Source organism: Musca domestica, unplaced genomic scaffold, assembly GCF_030504385.1.
Source record: "Musca domestica strain aabys unplaced genomic scaffold, Musca_domestica.polishedcontigs.V.1.1 36, whole genome shotgun sequence".
Taxonomy (NCBI): domain Eukaryota; kingdom Metazoa; phylum Arthropoda; class Insecta; order Diptera; family Muscidae; genus Musca; species Musca domestica.
The window spans coordinates 5,997,369-6,013,113 of NW_026712318.1; the positions used below are offsets into that span (position 1 = coordinate 5,997,369).

General features: G+C 38.5%; 1 protein-coding gene across 1 annotated transcript; it reads right to left on the bottom strand.

Moving 5' to 3' along the window:
• Positions 1-887: 887 nt before the first annotated feature.
• On the bottom strand, positions 888-15,502 carry LOC101893131 (nuclear distribution protein nudE homolog). The gene is made up of 7 exons (XM_005179843.4): positions 15,351-15,502; positions 14,353-14,837; positions 14,131-14,284; positions 8,870-9,143; positions 8,562-8,801; positions 7,277-7,386; positions 888-4,856 (listed from the first exon to the last, which is right to left on the bottom strand). Exons 2-7 carry the CDS (start codon positions 14,433-14,435, stop codon positions 4,503-4,505), a joined length of 1,215 nt encoding a protein of 404 aa, XP_005179900.1. The 5' UTR covers positions 14,436-14,837; positions 15,351-15,502; the 3' UTR covers positions 888-4,502.
• Positions 15,503-15,745: the final 243 nt, after the last annotated feature.

Consider the following 15,745-nt stretch of genomic DNA (forward strand, 5'->3'; position numbering starts at 1 on the left):
AACACACAGCTGTAATTTATGTTTTTTATGCAAGAAATTTCTTGTTTTGTTTTGTTTTCTTCAATAAACACATAATAAATATTTATTGTATTTATAAATATACATCCTATATAAATCACAAAGTACTTGGATTTTCGAAATTATAAAAAAAAAACAAGTGAGAAATAGTAAAAAAAAAAACAAAAATTCTTTGGAGATTTGAAAACTAAATATGTTTGTTTTTCGCTTGTTGTGGAAACATATCGAAGGCAAATCAATAGAAAAATGAGTTTTACGTGAAATGGAATTCTGTTGGTGATGGCAAGTAATGGAAATTGTTAGGATTTGTTAAAATTTCCATGATAATGTCATCATTGTGTGTAAATATAACTTATAACTTTTTTGCAATACGAAAAATATAAGTCATATATATATATGTGTATGAAAATATTTGAAATTAGATATACGGACCCATTTTGGCAGGTAAATTGCCTAAAAGAAATGTTGTAAGTTTCCTTCATGTAATCCATTTGGATTTTCTATATGCAATATACCGCCACATCTTTTTGTTGTTGTCTTCAATATATAAATAAATGATTTATTTTCATTTTTGTGTTTGTATATAATTATGTAATAACAATGAGTATGTGTTGGGTTGTGTATCTACTACGTCAAAATAAATAAAATATTTATCATCATCACAGGATCGAAAAAATAAATCATGTAATTTTGTTTTGTTTGTTTGTGTTTGTTATTTAAATTGTTGTTAATGGTGCTATTGTTGCAGTTGAGGCAATTAAGTTGTTAGTTGCCTGCTGCAATATGTTGTCTCCACCAGATTCAATTTCATCATTGTCATCTATTTCTGCGGCCGTGAATGAATATTGGGTTGCTGCACTGCAACTAAATGTTTGTCATTGTCGTGGTTGTATTGTTGGTCCTTGCTCTCGGTAGGTCTTCAATTTTGTTTCGATTGCCTGTAAATAAATTAATGCAGCAAATGTAATTTGTATTGTATAACAATATGTATTATACGTAGCTAGTCATACATAGAAATTTGTTTTCAGATCTTAACCTTCTAGAATATATTTTTATGTAGTAAATTAAAATATTCCTTATATGTAACAAAGCTAAATAATTTTAACTCAATATTATGGTGTGCATCGGGGTAATGATTTAAAGGAAATCAAATGTGAATTTTCAGCTGGGCAAATCCTTCAGGCTAAATGTTAACTTTGAGCTTGTTTAATTGGGCATAACCTCCCATTACCTTAATGATTGATTTGATTGAATTATGAATAAGTCGTGAAACATCCGATATTTTCTTCAACATTTCAACTGATTCCTCGAATGCCAAACACTCGTTCAAGAACATTCCTTTTGGGTTGTTAGAAAACAAAATATCCAGTATCCCGGCACATGTTTTCAACTACCATATCAAAAAAGGGTGATTTTTGAGCTATTTTTTTTTGAAACACTAGTTAAAACAGCTCACGTATTTTTCATTGTTGTTGTTGTAGCAGTGTTTGCTTTTGCTAATCTGGTTTAAACTTCAGGCTACTTTAATGGGCTGTAGTCAGATATCTTCTGGAGTGAGTTTGGTAGGTTTGGCTGTGCAATTAAAGAGGTGCAGCGTATTGTGCGGGTCAGTATCACACGCCGGGCAGACGTCAAGCACATCTTCGTCAATTCGTGCCCAATACGAATTGAGACGACTTCACTATCCTGAATGTAATTGCGTCAAAAAAACCCTGGTTTGTCTAGGCAGCTGGCGTTGTTCAGCTGCAATGGATTGGGGGTGGACTCCGAGGACGGGATTCATCTTATAACTGCTAATAGCATCCGCGATTGCGTCGGTATGAATGCCACTCAGGCCTGCCTGATAGGCTCTTTGATCCAGAGGTTCTTTTTATAGCGTTGGACCTCTCTCTCCAGATCGTGTAAGTCCTTCCTGTCACGCCTGGGTGGTGGAGTTGTATTCACCATATGATGGTTGGGATGACTCTCTCGGTAACACCCAAGCAGGTACTGCAACGAAAGCATATTATTGTGCTGACGTAAGGGAAGGACTTTAACCTCATGTAGATGGTCTACATGAGAAGGCACCCTTTCGCAGTTCTCAGGGCAGCATTCTGGCAGGTGTGGATGTGCTTACACTAGTATTCGCAGACCACTCTGGAGCCGCATAGCTGACCACAGACCGACCTATCGCTTTATAAGAGGTCAACAAGGTTTCCTTGTCCGCACTCCAAGTGTTGCCGGCTAGCGCCTTGAGGATCTTGTTCCTAATTTTCATATTGTCGCAGATAGTTGAGGCTTGCGCGGATGACATGAACATGCTGTCGAAAATGATACTTAGAAATTTGAGGTAATTTGTGGTCGGAATTAACTCTGAAAAAAGAGTGTGGCCGTTGATTTAGTGGCGGATATTTTCATATTTCTCGCATAGAAATAAGCGGCAAGCTCCGCGAGATAGGTATTGAACCTTACACATACGTCATGTCATCAACATCGTGACCCGACGCTAATCATACGCATATGTTATGATGATAGGTGAGGAATGCCGGAAAGGTGGAGATTAAACAGTTTCGGGATTATGACCACACCTTGGGGAACTCCCTGTTTCATTCTACGCTGTTTAGACTTCTTGTTCCAGAGTTGATAATCCAACGTTTAAAACATTACCGGAGGGTAGTTCTCTCTACATCCTCATACATTGTGGCGTGGTTGACTGTATCAAATGCCTTTGCCTACGTCAAGGGCTACCGACACTGTTCTATGACACGCCTTATTCTGGATTGATCCTCGACTAAAATGTGTGAATATAGCCTTTAGTACCATTGTGGTGCTATGTTGTGAACGGAATCCGTGTTGATGTTCTCCAACTGAATAGCTTAATCTGATGCTGGGGAGGAGTAAAATCTCTAAATTCTTCGCTACTGTCGACATAAGCAGGCGACTTATTCAGTTGTTTCAACATTGCCATCGAGATTCCATCTGGGCCCAACGCTTTAGATGACTTAGAGTTTCGAATGTCATTTGCAGCATCAACCATCGTAAACTGTGGTGGTGCCTCCTCGGCGGGAAGAGATGTGATACGACGCAGTACTCTATGCTTCTCCCGATCGAACGCGGAATGCTCGAAGTGCTCAAATTATCGGTTAAAATATCTAGCGCACCTCTTTGGATAAATTACCTTACGTCGTTTAACGTGACTGAGATCCTATCATAATTTTTCCCATAGCTTACGAATATCGGTTCGAATTTTGAAACACTTTAGATGGTCTAGCCCCTTTTTCATCTTGTATATTAACCGGTTGACTTCCACTATCAATTCACTGAATCTGGAATTAATAGGTTTGGAACGATGGAGATCATCAAGTTCGTTGGCTAGTTCCGCTACCTCTGTTGGGAAATTTCGGGCACTATGGAGACCATTATCGGGAGATGGTCCGACCCAAGACGAAATTACGGGTTGCCAAGTCACGTTGAGTTGAGTCTGGCGAACTGTGACACTTTACTCTCAGTGACGAAGATAATTTTCGGCTCAATGAATACGCTAATAATGATATTTTGAGCTTAATATCAGCCAGAAGCAATTTTTGGGCTGCGTAAAGTAACTGTGAATAGTGAACGCTACCGTGAGATGATATCCAAATTTTTTTGCCCAAAATGCTAGGGCCGACGTGCGGTTTCAAGAATGCGATATTGAGAGACGAGTTCGGTGAACATTATATTTCACGAACGGGACCGGTCAATTAACCACCTAGATCGTGCAATTAACCACCTCTAGACCATTTTTTGTTGGGTTATGTTAAAGCTCATGTCTATATAGGCTTGCAAGTCGAATCTCAAATCCTGATTCCTATCAAAGACGAATGAAATGATATCAATTCGACTCAAGCCGGTGTCTATATATACAAACGAATCCTTCCAGGCCACCTACCAATGTATAACAATTTATTTGCTAGCTGTGATAATTATTGGCCAAATGGCTTTTTAATTGTGACGTATAATAAAATATATGAAATGAATTTCATACAAGACAAGGGTCCGAAAATGTCACCAAAGAAAGGATTCATCCAGAATATTTTTTCATATCTTGGAATTGCATATCTCATCTCGTATATTCTGAGAGGAGAATATATTACCCACATAAATTATAGCACAAAGTGGGCATTTTTTGGGAAAAAGAATTTCCTATTTTTGACGCAGGGGTGTAAACGTTTCTCAATTGATTTATGTCAGAAACAATAGCAAACACAAAACACTAAACACAATAACAAAAGGAAGAAAAATATACAAAAAATAAATACATAAATTTATTAAAATAGCACAAGTTATACATATTATTTTATGTAATTTGAAGCAAAATTAATTAAACTTAAAAAGTAAAATTAAAAAATAAACTAAACACAAACGTCTACATCTACCTAAGACTATATCCTCGGTTTGTTTACACAACATGTGTTACAACATGTATTAGCATCAGTCCTTTTGTATGTAATTGAAACATTTTACAATTATCGTGGATCGCTTTGAATATCGTTAATCGATGATGATGACGATTTCAAAGTTGTGGTGAAAAAATTATTATTGGCACTCATGCGTTCGGCGAAACGTTTAAAAATATTTGTGCCAAAATTCAAACTTGTATTACTGCGACTGGCCGAACGTCTCAGTAGGACGTTATTGTTGTCCGTCGTAGAATCTTCTGTCGCATTTTGCACAGTCGTATTATAATTTATGTTATCGATGGATGACTTCCGGCTAATATTATGGTCAGACAGTGTTACGTTTGTTGCCACATCACTGGACATTCGTTCACATACACAACGAAATCTCTCACATTGATGACACAAAAGTGCTTTATCCAACTGAAATATAGTTTATAATGTATTTTTTATTGACATAAACAACTTTAATTAACAACTTTAATATCTTTTAACTAGGGTTTGTCATGGGTTAATAGTTAGTCCTCGATGAGAATGCATTTAAATGTGGTTTGAGAAAAAAAAAAAGAGAAAATGGTTATTGTGTAGCTTATTCTCTAATTAAATATGCGATTTTCGATTGCAAAATGCATATGATTTTCATTTGATTTTAAAAATGATGTATTTGAGACTTATTTCATGATCATCGCAGAAGTGAATTTGTTTTTGGATTAAAAAGTAAAATAGTGTATACCCCCAGCCTTGAGTTATGATTACTCAAATTGTTGACTCTTAATGGGGGAGGTTCCGAAGCAGTTGGACCAATCCATATCTGACGTAAGACTGATATAATTATTAAAACGTGCCAGATTTGGACTATATCGATTACTTCATATGCTTTATATGAGATATGCGCAAATTTTTGGAAAATGTGGAAACATGAGTGAGGTAACAGATACAGGGTGAGATGAAAAAAATGCAACCAACTTCAGACTGTTGTCATTTCTAAGCCACTCGTCCAAAAGCATTTTGGTGAGAATTTTCAAAAAAAAAGAAGTTATTCGTGATGGAATTCAAGCGAGATAGCGTGATTTCTTTATATTTGGCTTGAAAACCGCAAGTGGCTATCGTTAGAGCACTCCAGCATTTAAATGTCAATAAATCTTTTGTGTCTCGTACCATTGCTCGTTATCGTGATGCTGGTAGCATAGCCCGACGTCAAAGAAGTGGACGGAAGAAAACAGCAACATCAGCTGAAATAGTTCGAAAAGTAAAGGAGCACCTTGATCGAAACCCGCGTCGCAATGGCCGAAAAATGGCTCGTGAGCTGAACATATCGCAATATTCTATTAGGCAAATATTTAAAAATGAGCTCGGGGTAAAGCCATTAAAATTCCAAAAAGTGCAAAAACGTACACCGCAATAGAAAGAAAATAGATTCAAAGAGCTAAAAAGTTGTTTCGCTTGGCCGAAAGTGGTGAACTGCCGAATTTGGTTTTTTCCGATGAGAAAACATTCGTTGTCCAGCAGTTTGCAAACAAAATGATCGTGTTTACTTGCCAAAGAGGTGAGCAGAAAATGTGCACCTTCGGTTGACCACCAGAACTCAAGCGCCGGCCAATGGTCGCACTCCGCTCGTATTAATCGACCGTAGTATCAGAATAGATGCCGAATATTATCATCTTGGACATTCCAGCACTACTTAGCACCAGCACGCGCCACCCAAGAATGGTTACAAAATTAGGTTCTTCGTTTCATTTCCAGCGCACAATGGCCACCAAAATCTCCCGATACCAATCCTTTGGACTATTGTGTCTGGAGTATTTTGGAAAGCAAGGTTGGCACTGAAAAATACCAAAGTTTCAATCACCACAAGCAAGCGCTTCGCCGGGAATGGGCCTAAATACCGCAGAGCAACATTCGGACAGGTTTTAATGGCCGTTTAAAGGCCATAATTGGAACAAATCTTAACTTACTCTAAAAGTTGATGTTATTTTCGACATTTTTTGATTTCATTCAATAAAATTTAAAAAAATGTAAAAATTATAGAGTTTGACTTTGTTGCAGTTTTTTTATCTCACACTGTATATATTAACTTTGTCATTCCGTTTGTATAATCCCTAAGTATTCACCGTAGCCCCATAAATTGTATATATTTATAATCAGCATAAAATTCTAATTCGATTTAGCGATGGCCGTTTGTCTCTTGAAATCACGATACAGTCCACATTATTTGACGTAGAGCGTCAAAATTTACCAGAACAATTTGTATTGTGTCTAGGATGGTTGGAATTGAAAATGAGATATATCGGTGCACGTTTCACTATAGTTCCCAAATAAGGGTAACTCTCGATATTGGGTATTTTGATGATTTTTGCAACATTTTTCCACGGATTGGTCTAAAAATTGGTATATGTTGGTAATAATGGGAACAAGCTCCGGTGGCGAAACATTGTATGTATAGGTCCATGTTTTAGCATAGCCCCCATATAACGGTATAGCCCCCGATCCTCGGTAATACTTGTCAATTTATAGTCAATTTATAGAACTATAAGATTTGTATAAAATATTTCATTTGACACACCTTTCAATATACAAACATTTCCCTTGTATTTAATTGAAATGGCAAAATTTCAATTTTTTTACAAAAAATTACATCTTCAATAGATTTTTTTTTTTTTTTTTAAATTGGATAAAACACTTTTGGGTTAGCACAATAATTTTACATACACAAGACATGCAAAATCAATTAAAAAAATAAATTAAATTAAATATCTATGGAAAACACACACCAATACGCAAACACAAGTAGAAACTAAATTAACTAAAAAGATAGACAGAACACGGTATTTTCATCTACTTACATTGATTTTTCTGAGCATATCGGCGACAATATTTAATGCAGTTGTACGTGAAGAAGCGGTCATTGCTGCATTGCCATTAAGTAAATTATCCGGATCGACAAATGGTTTTCCTAAACAAAAGAATATAAAACAAAAAACACACATAATTACCAATTAAGAAATTTTCAGGGCAAACGGGTAAAAACGAACGAATACAAAATTAAGCTAGAAGCTATTGAGTTAGATTAATATTGATTTTGGGTGAATAAATATGATAAGCAAAAAGTAGGAATAAGAAGTTTTACAAAAATCAAATCAAAGGACACACACACAACAACAACACATTACAATTTTATATGGGATTACTCTAATAATATAATCTATGATAACAGATGAAACTCTTTTGCTTTTGAAATTGATGTATTTTGCTTTTAAAAATTTATTAGCTGAAGATGAGACTTGAGTATTTTTACAATTTAAAACTATACAAAAATAAATAAAACATAATATTTCATAAACTTAAAACGAAACATAAATAGCTCTTGTTAAACAAATAAAAAAGATGAATTCCTCTTCAAAATGATTCGAGTTTAAATTATTGGCAATTAAAGAATACGGAAATGATGCTTAACATTACCAATTGCCAAACTCTATTCTAAATGGAAACATATTATAAAACAATATTATTGTCTATGTACTAAAAAATAATAAGTGAAGCATAACTAAAAATAAAGTAACTGATAAATGTACACAAGAACAAAAAATGAAAAATAAACAAAATTATGTGACAAATCTTTTTAACATTTAAATGACTTTGTTTTCTATTGATGGACGCAGATGTAAAACAAAATGATTTTAGAACCATGAAGCATTAAAGCTTATAAATTTATGGAAGCGTAAATTAATGTTATAAATAAAATGTGCTTGATTTTATGATGTATGACAGCAATGTTTCAAGTGTGTAAAAAAAGAAATACATACAAAAAAACCAAATGATTGCCATGAATAAATAAATGTACATATAATAATAAACAGCATATAAATTAAAAAAAAACTTATGTTTATGGAACCAATGTATATCTTATTATTTTAAAGCCAAAATAATTGCGTAACTATTTTCTAATGTGGATATAATACAATGTTTTCAGTGGTGTTGTTGTGCAGGTCCCTAATGACTTTTGTGTTGTTCATAAATACATAATACATAAAAAAAAAATGTAGCACGAATTCAATCAATCACGATTTCTATATTTTTTTGTTAATTTTAATACGCCTTGTGTTTTCTTTAACGAACGACAAATCTTACTTTTTAATGAACGCTGCTGTAACTGATAATCATTTATGTTTGCTGTCTGTGGATTTGTGTTATTGGTATTGTTTAGTATAACATTATTGGCTGATGTAGCTGTGGCCGTCTCAGCATGTGACATTATATCACCATTAATACCGTTCGGTGTATTCAGTTCCGAACCCGGACTGAGGCCATTCTGTTGTGTGCCATTGGGTGTGGTATAACGGGTTTTCACATTAAGTTCCTGTTTCAGATCTAAAATACAAATCAAATCAAACAATGTTTTATTTGCTTTTGAGTCAAACTTTTTGTCGTATACCTACCTCTTGTTTCATCCATTAGACGTTGTAGTTTTTCCTGTAAAACTTCTTTCTCATCTACCTCCATTTCGAGTAGGGCATTCTTTTCATAAGCTTTGTCCAGCATTCGTTCAAAATCAACAATGCTTTCATTCAGAATGCGATGTGCTCTTTCTAGGTCGTCGTTTTTCTGTTCCAATTGTCGCAGGTAATCTTTCATTGAGTCTCGTTCTAGCTTTACATTTTCCAATTGTTTTTCAACATTGGCAAATTCTATGTTATGTGATTCGAGTTTGCGCTATTAAATAAATCAAAAGGAAATGTTAGTACCGTAATTCGAAAGTTAATCCTAAATCCAAAGCAGAACTTTTAAAACATGTTTTTTTTTTTAGATAATTTTGAGTCCTAATATATTTCCTTGGTATGATTAGTACGATCCCAAATAGATTTTTTTTGCGCTTACAATTGAAGTTTATCGTGGATATGTTTCCCGCAAATGAATAATTGACAAGTTTGACAGATCTTTATTCTTTTTCCAGAAATAATTCCAATTGTTATGGTATTGAGAATCAAAAGGAAATATACAGGGCGTGCCCAAAAAGTGCAAGAACTTACGGAAAGAAAATAGATTCAAAAGGGCTAAAGAGTTGCTTCGCTTTGCCGAAAGTGGTTGTTGTTGTTGTAGCAGTAGTACATGTGTGTGTTTGTGTTCTGCTAATCTGGTTCCAGCTCCAGGTTTAGAAATTCGGCTACTTTAACGGGCTGTAGCCAGAGATCCTCTGGAGTGAGTTGGGTAGGTTTGGCTGAGCAATTAAAAAGGTGTAGCGTATTGTGCGGGCCTGTATCACACGCCGGGCAGGCGTCACGCACATCTTCATCAATTCGTGCCCAATACGAATTGAGGCGACTACACCATCCTGAACGTAATTGCGCCAAAACTACCCTGGTTTGTCTGGGCAGCTGACGTTCTTCGGCTGCAATGGATGGGGGGTGGACTCCGAGGACGGCATTCACTTTATAACTGCTAATAGCATCCGCGACTGCATCGGTGTGAATGCCACTCAGACCTGCCTGATAGGCTTCTTGATCTAGAGGCTCTCTCTTGTAGCGCTGGACCTCCCTCTCTAGATCATGTATGTCCTTCCTGACACGCCTGGGTGGGGGAGAGTTATCCACCATATGATGGTTGGGATGGCTCTCACGGTAACACCCAAGCAGGTACTGCAACGAAAGCATATGATTATGCTGACGTAAGGGAAGGACTTTCGCCTCCTCATGTAGATGGTCCACTGGTGTCATGAGGAGGCACCCTGTCGCAGTTCTCAGGGCAGCGTTCTGGCAGGTCTGGATATTCTTCCACTGCGTAGCACTAGTATTCGCAGACCACACTGGAGCCGCATAGTTGACCACAGACCGACCTATCGCGTTATAAGAGGTCAACAAGATTTCTTTGTCCGCACCCCAAGAGCTGCCGGCTAGCGCCTTGAGGACCTTGTTCCTACTTTTCATCTTGTCGCAGATAGCTGTGGCTTGCGCGGACGACTTGAACATGCTGTCGAACGTTACCCCAAGAATCTTGGGGTAGTTCGTGGTCGGTATTAAATTCCCCTCGACCTGAACATTCAGCTGTGTTCTCATCTCCGCAGACCATGTGGTAAAGAGTGTGGCCGTTGATTTCGTGGCGGATATTTTCATATTCCTCGCGTGGAAGTATGCGGCAAGCTCCGCGAGATAGGGGTTCAACCTTTCGCATATGTCATCGACCACTGGACCCGACGCCATGATCGTACAATCATCCGCATACGTTACGATCTCAATGCCGTCTGGAGGGCGAGGAATTCCGGAAAGGTAGAGGTTAAACAGTTCCGGAGATATCACCCCACCTTGGGGAACTCCCTGTTTCACTCTACGGGCTTTGGACTTCTTGTTCCGGAATTCCACGTACGACTGGCGTCCACACATATAGTTGATTATCCAACGTTTCAAACTTGGCCGGAGGGTAGTTCTCTGTACGTCCTCAAACAGTGTGGCATGATTGACCGTATCAAATGCCTTTGATAGGTCAAGGGCTACCAACACTGTTCTGTCACACGGCCTGTTCTGGTTTAGTCCTCTACTAATATGTGTGGAAATGGCGTGTAATGCTGTTGTGGTACTATGTTGTGGACGGAATCCATGCTGGTGGTTGGCAACTGCATAGCTTCCTCTAATGCTGGGGAGGAGTAAAGCCTCAAGAGTCTTTGCTACTGGCGACAAAAGCGAAATCGGCCTGTACGATTCGCCTTTACTGGCATCCTTGCCTGGCTTCAGTAGCGGGACCACCCGGCCCATTTTCCAGGTTTCAGGGACTATGTGGGTGGCTAGCGACAAATTGAGAACTTTTGTTAAGTACTCGACTCCCGGCGTATCCAGCTGCTTCAACATTACCATTGAGATTCCGTCCGGGCCCAACGCTTTGGATGACTTAGCGTTACGGATGACATTTGCAACATCACCCATCGTAAACTGTGGTGGTTCCTCCTCGGCGGGAAGAGATCTGATACGACGTAGTACTCTTCGCTTCGCCCTATCACTCTCGGGGTGCTCGACAAATTGTCGGTTAAAATATTCCGCGCACCTCTTCGGATCAGTCACCGTTACGTCGTTAAAAGTGACTGAGGTCCTATCATCCTTTTTTCCAGGGTTCGAGAGCGACTTAACCGTTACCCACAGCTTACTCATATCGGTTCCAATGTTGCAGCACTTCAGATGGTCTAGCCACTTTTTCCTCTTATGCTCCTGTACCAACCGGTTGACTTCCACTGTCAAATCACTGATTCTAGGATCAGTAGGGTTGGTACGACGGAGATCATCACGCTCGTTTGCTAATCCCGCTGCCTCTGCTGGGAAGTTTGGTCTTATCTCGGGTATTCGACCAGCAGGTATATAGCGAGCGGCTGCAGCTCTGATGATGTTTCGGAAAATCCTTTCTGCTACCCGAACATCAGAAGGGTTGGGCAGTTCTCTGAAGCGGCGGTTGGTGAATTCTCTGAACTCTGGCCAGTGAGCTTTCCCATGGTTAAGGAAAGTGCGGCGTTCAGAGGTTATAAAATCGGGCGACCTGCTTATGGAGACGATTATCGGGAGATGGTCTGAGCCAAGAGAAATGACGGGTTGCCAAGTCACGTCATTTATCAGACCGGGTGACACTATGGTTAAATCTGGCGAACTGTGACACTCTCCTCTTATTCGGGTGGGGCATCCTCGTTAACCGTGCAGAATGTGGAGCAGTCAATCTGCTCTGCCAGCGCTGATCCCCTCTGGTCATTACCTAGGACGGAATGCCACAACTCATGGTGGGCATTAAAATCCCCTAGTACCAGGCGGTTATTGCCTACCAATAATGGGCTAATATCAGGCAAATAACGTGGTTCACAGCTATTAATCGGCGGGATATACACATTAAGCACCTCTACCTCGGCAGTTCCACACTTGACTGCTACCCCCATACATTCCATGTATGGGTCACTAGAGACTAGCTCAAGCGAGATAGGTCTGTACTGAACAGAATGGTGTAACAGGAACGCTAATCCCCCACCTCCACTTCTGGTGCGATCCTTCCTTAGTACGTTGTAACCATAACAACGTTGTAGGCTGCAATTTTCATTCAGCTTGGTTTCCTGCACCGCTGCGATCTTAATATTCCTCCGACTCATAAATTCCACTATCTCATCTATTTTGCCTCGAAGTCCGTTGCAATTGAATTGCAAGAATGATGCACAATCCGGAGTTGGAACAGCAACATGTGGCGTTAGGTGCTGCGGTGTTGGTTGCTGTTCTGGAGACTGCGGTGGAGTGCCATACTCCGACGACGTCTCTGACGAGGACGACGAAAAAGAGGACTCGCTGGGGACTACGTTACTGCAGCAAGTCGCAACATAGTCCCTTTCGCTGTAGTCTCGCAAACGCCTTAATCCGGAACAGTTCTTGAAGTGCACCCACTCTCTGCATCCATTACATCGCACCGAGACAGATCTGTGGTGGATGACGTTCTGACAAACCGAGCAGAACCAAGGTCCGGGGTTTTCCTCAATCCCGGCACGGACCAATAAAATCCGGAGCAAGCATTCCGGGATATGCTGCTCCCAATGCAGAAAAATAAACAAACACAAACATGTACATACTGGGTTGGCAGCCGCTGGCCGAAACTGGAATCTTGTTGTTTCGGGTCAATCCGGTATCGTAGAACCCGCTGCCGTGGGATTGTTGCCGAAAGTGGTGGTTTTCTCCGATGAGAAAACATTCGTTGTCCAGCAGTTTGTAAACAAACTAAATGATCGTGTTTACTTGCCAAAGAGGTCAGCTGAAAATGTGAACCTTCGTTTGGCCACCAGAACTTAAGCGCCGGCCATAGTGATGGTGTGGGTCGCCATAACAGGCGATGTTGCTCTCCGCTCTATTAATCGACCGTGGCATTAGAATAAATGCCGAATATTATTGCGAAAATATTCTGGAGGGTGTATTAAAGTCTTGAGCACGCAAACATTTTTGGCCGCAGACCTTGGACATTCCAACAGGACTCAGCACCATCGCACTCAACACGCGCCACCCAAGAATGGTTACCAAATGAGGTTCCTCGCTTCATTTCTTGCGCATAATGGCCACCAAAATCTCCCGATACCAATGCGTTGGACTATTGTGTCTGGAGTACTTTGGAAAACAAGGTAGGCACTAAAAAATACCAAAGTTTCGATCACCTCAAGCAAGCGCTTCGCCGGGAACGGGCCAAAATACCGCAGAGCAACATTCGAGCAGTGTGTGACGGTTTCATATGCCATAATTGGTGCCAAAGATGACCAATTCGAACGAATCAAAACTTATTCTAAAATTTTATGCTATTTCCGACATTTTTGCTTTCATTCAATAAAATTTAAAAAAAAATGTAAAACTTATGGCTTTGGTTTTTGTTGCAGCTTTTCTATCTCACCCTGTAAGTATGACACTTCAAAATTAACTTTACAAACAAAAAACAAAAGCAAGATATTTTTATTTACCTAATTTTAAATCGTTTGTCCTATAAGAAAATCCTAAAAGAGGCGACTTGGAGCATACAAGTATAAACACATAAGAAGCATATCTTGGAAGCTTTTCCAGTTAAAAAATGATGGACAAGTCAGACTGGTCTTTACTTGTTTACCAAAACTAATTTAATGCCGCCTTGTCAGGTCATAACATTTTCGTCTTATTTCACCCATTAACTTTTAATAATGCATATTTTATGGCACCTAAAAATGTCCTATACTTACTTTAAGTGATTCATTTTCTTTTTCCAATGAGGTTAATTTAAACCTGAGATCTTTTATTGTTGCTGTTTTTTGATCAATTGTAGCATCCATTTCGGCTTCCATTTCCCGAGATTGTTCTACATATTCGTCATACTCTTGCTTAACATCTGTCCACCTGCAAATTCAAGTCAGATTAGTCAAGAACCAAAGAAATGAACTTTCAAATATTAAAATAATACTTACTCTTTGTGGTAAAGTTTAGCTCGTTCCTTCCAGTAACGACACTCATCTTCAACACTATTGAAAAGGGGAGGGGACTCCATCATTGTTGCACTGTTGCAGGTATATCTCTGTATTTATTTTTTTTATTTATGTAGAGTTGGTATCAATCGGTGGTGGTTGTGCTTGTGTGGTCGGTCGTTCGATCGTTCGAAGGATACAGTAAACTCTTACAAAAGAGTTCAGTGAGCAAAAGTTTCGTTTAAAAAATTTTTGTTTTTTATTATCCACGATAGTTTCTAGTATTAGAGGGAGTTGGGGTCGGTTCTATCTTTAATAGTCAATTTTTTAAGATTCGCAGAATTTTACCGGAAAAATTGCTTAAAGATACCTTAGTTTTTGTAATGTTTATAGTTTTTCTGTGTCTTTTCCTTTTCCCTGTATACTTTCTTTAATAGTTGTTACTAACGTAGTCGTCGTTCGTTTCGCTCTTGCGTCTTTTCTGTTTTCTATGAGAAAAAAAAAAACAAAAACAAAAGAAATCTTAAATTATCACTTTTATTGTTGCTGCCCGTTGTTGTCGGAGAGAAGTTGTCATTTATCTGTCGCACTTTGTTTTGTGTGAAAAATCAATTCAAACGTTTTGTTGTTGGGAAGAAAATTGGAAAATCCCACACAACCACATTTTCTCTTTTTCTTTCAAAGCAGGGAATTAAGTGATCCCTTTTTATTGGATCTTTAATTCTATACGCGTTTCTAATCTCTTTATCTGTTGCTCTTCTTCAACAAATTTAGTTGTTCACTATAAGATTAATGCTCGTTTATTTCCTATTGTTTGTCCATAGACAAAACGTCAATAGAAAAAAACTTGTCTACAGACAGAAATCAGCAGCTAGCTTCTTCTTCCTCAAGGCAAAATGAAATCATCGTTTGGTTAAAATATTTCGGATGAATTTGATACAATAAACCACTTGTCGCGTAATTTGTTCCACACCTTCGGTTATTTCTATTGCACAACTTACTTTTTCTAATAGCTTTTACGTTTCTTTTTATAAATTGTAAAAATCTGTTAAATAAAAAATTAGAACGAAACTATTATTGTGTTTGGTATGGAGAAAACGCAGTTGTATAATTGTGTAGTACATTTTAATAATGCTTGCAGAGATGTAAAAATTGAGTTCCACGTATGGTATTGATCAGAGGCAAACCACAATGACGGCGTGTAATGCTAAGTTCACATGGCACGTGATTTGCTCTCTATTCCTTGTTCGATATTAATTAATAGCATGTTTCCATTGGAAACCGAACAACGTCGTTCGCTCCATGGTACAATGAAGAGAAGGTAGGTCAACTTTGAAAAAATTGCAAGTATAGAGGTCTACCTGTTTGGCTTGTAATGTCAGAATTAGTATCAAAA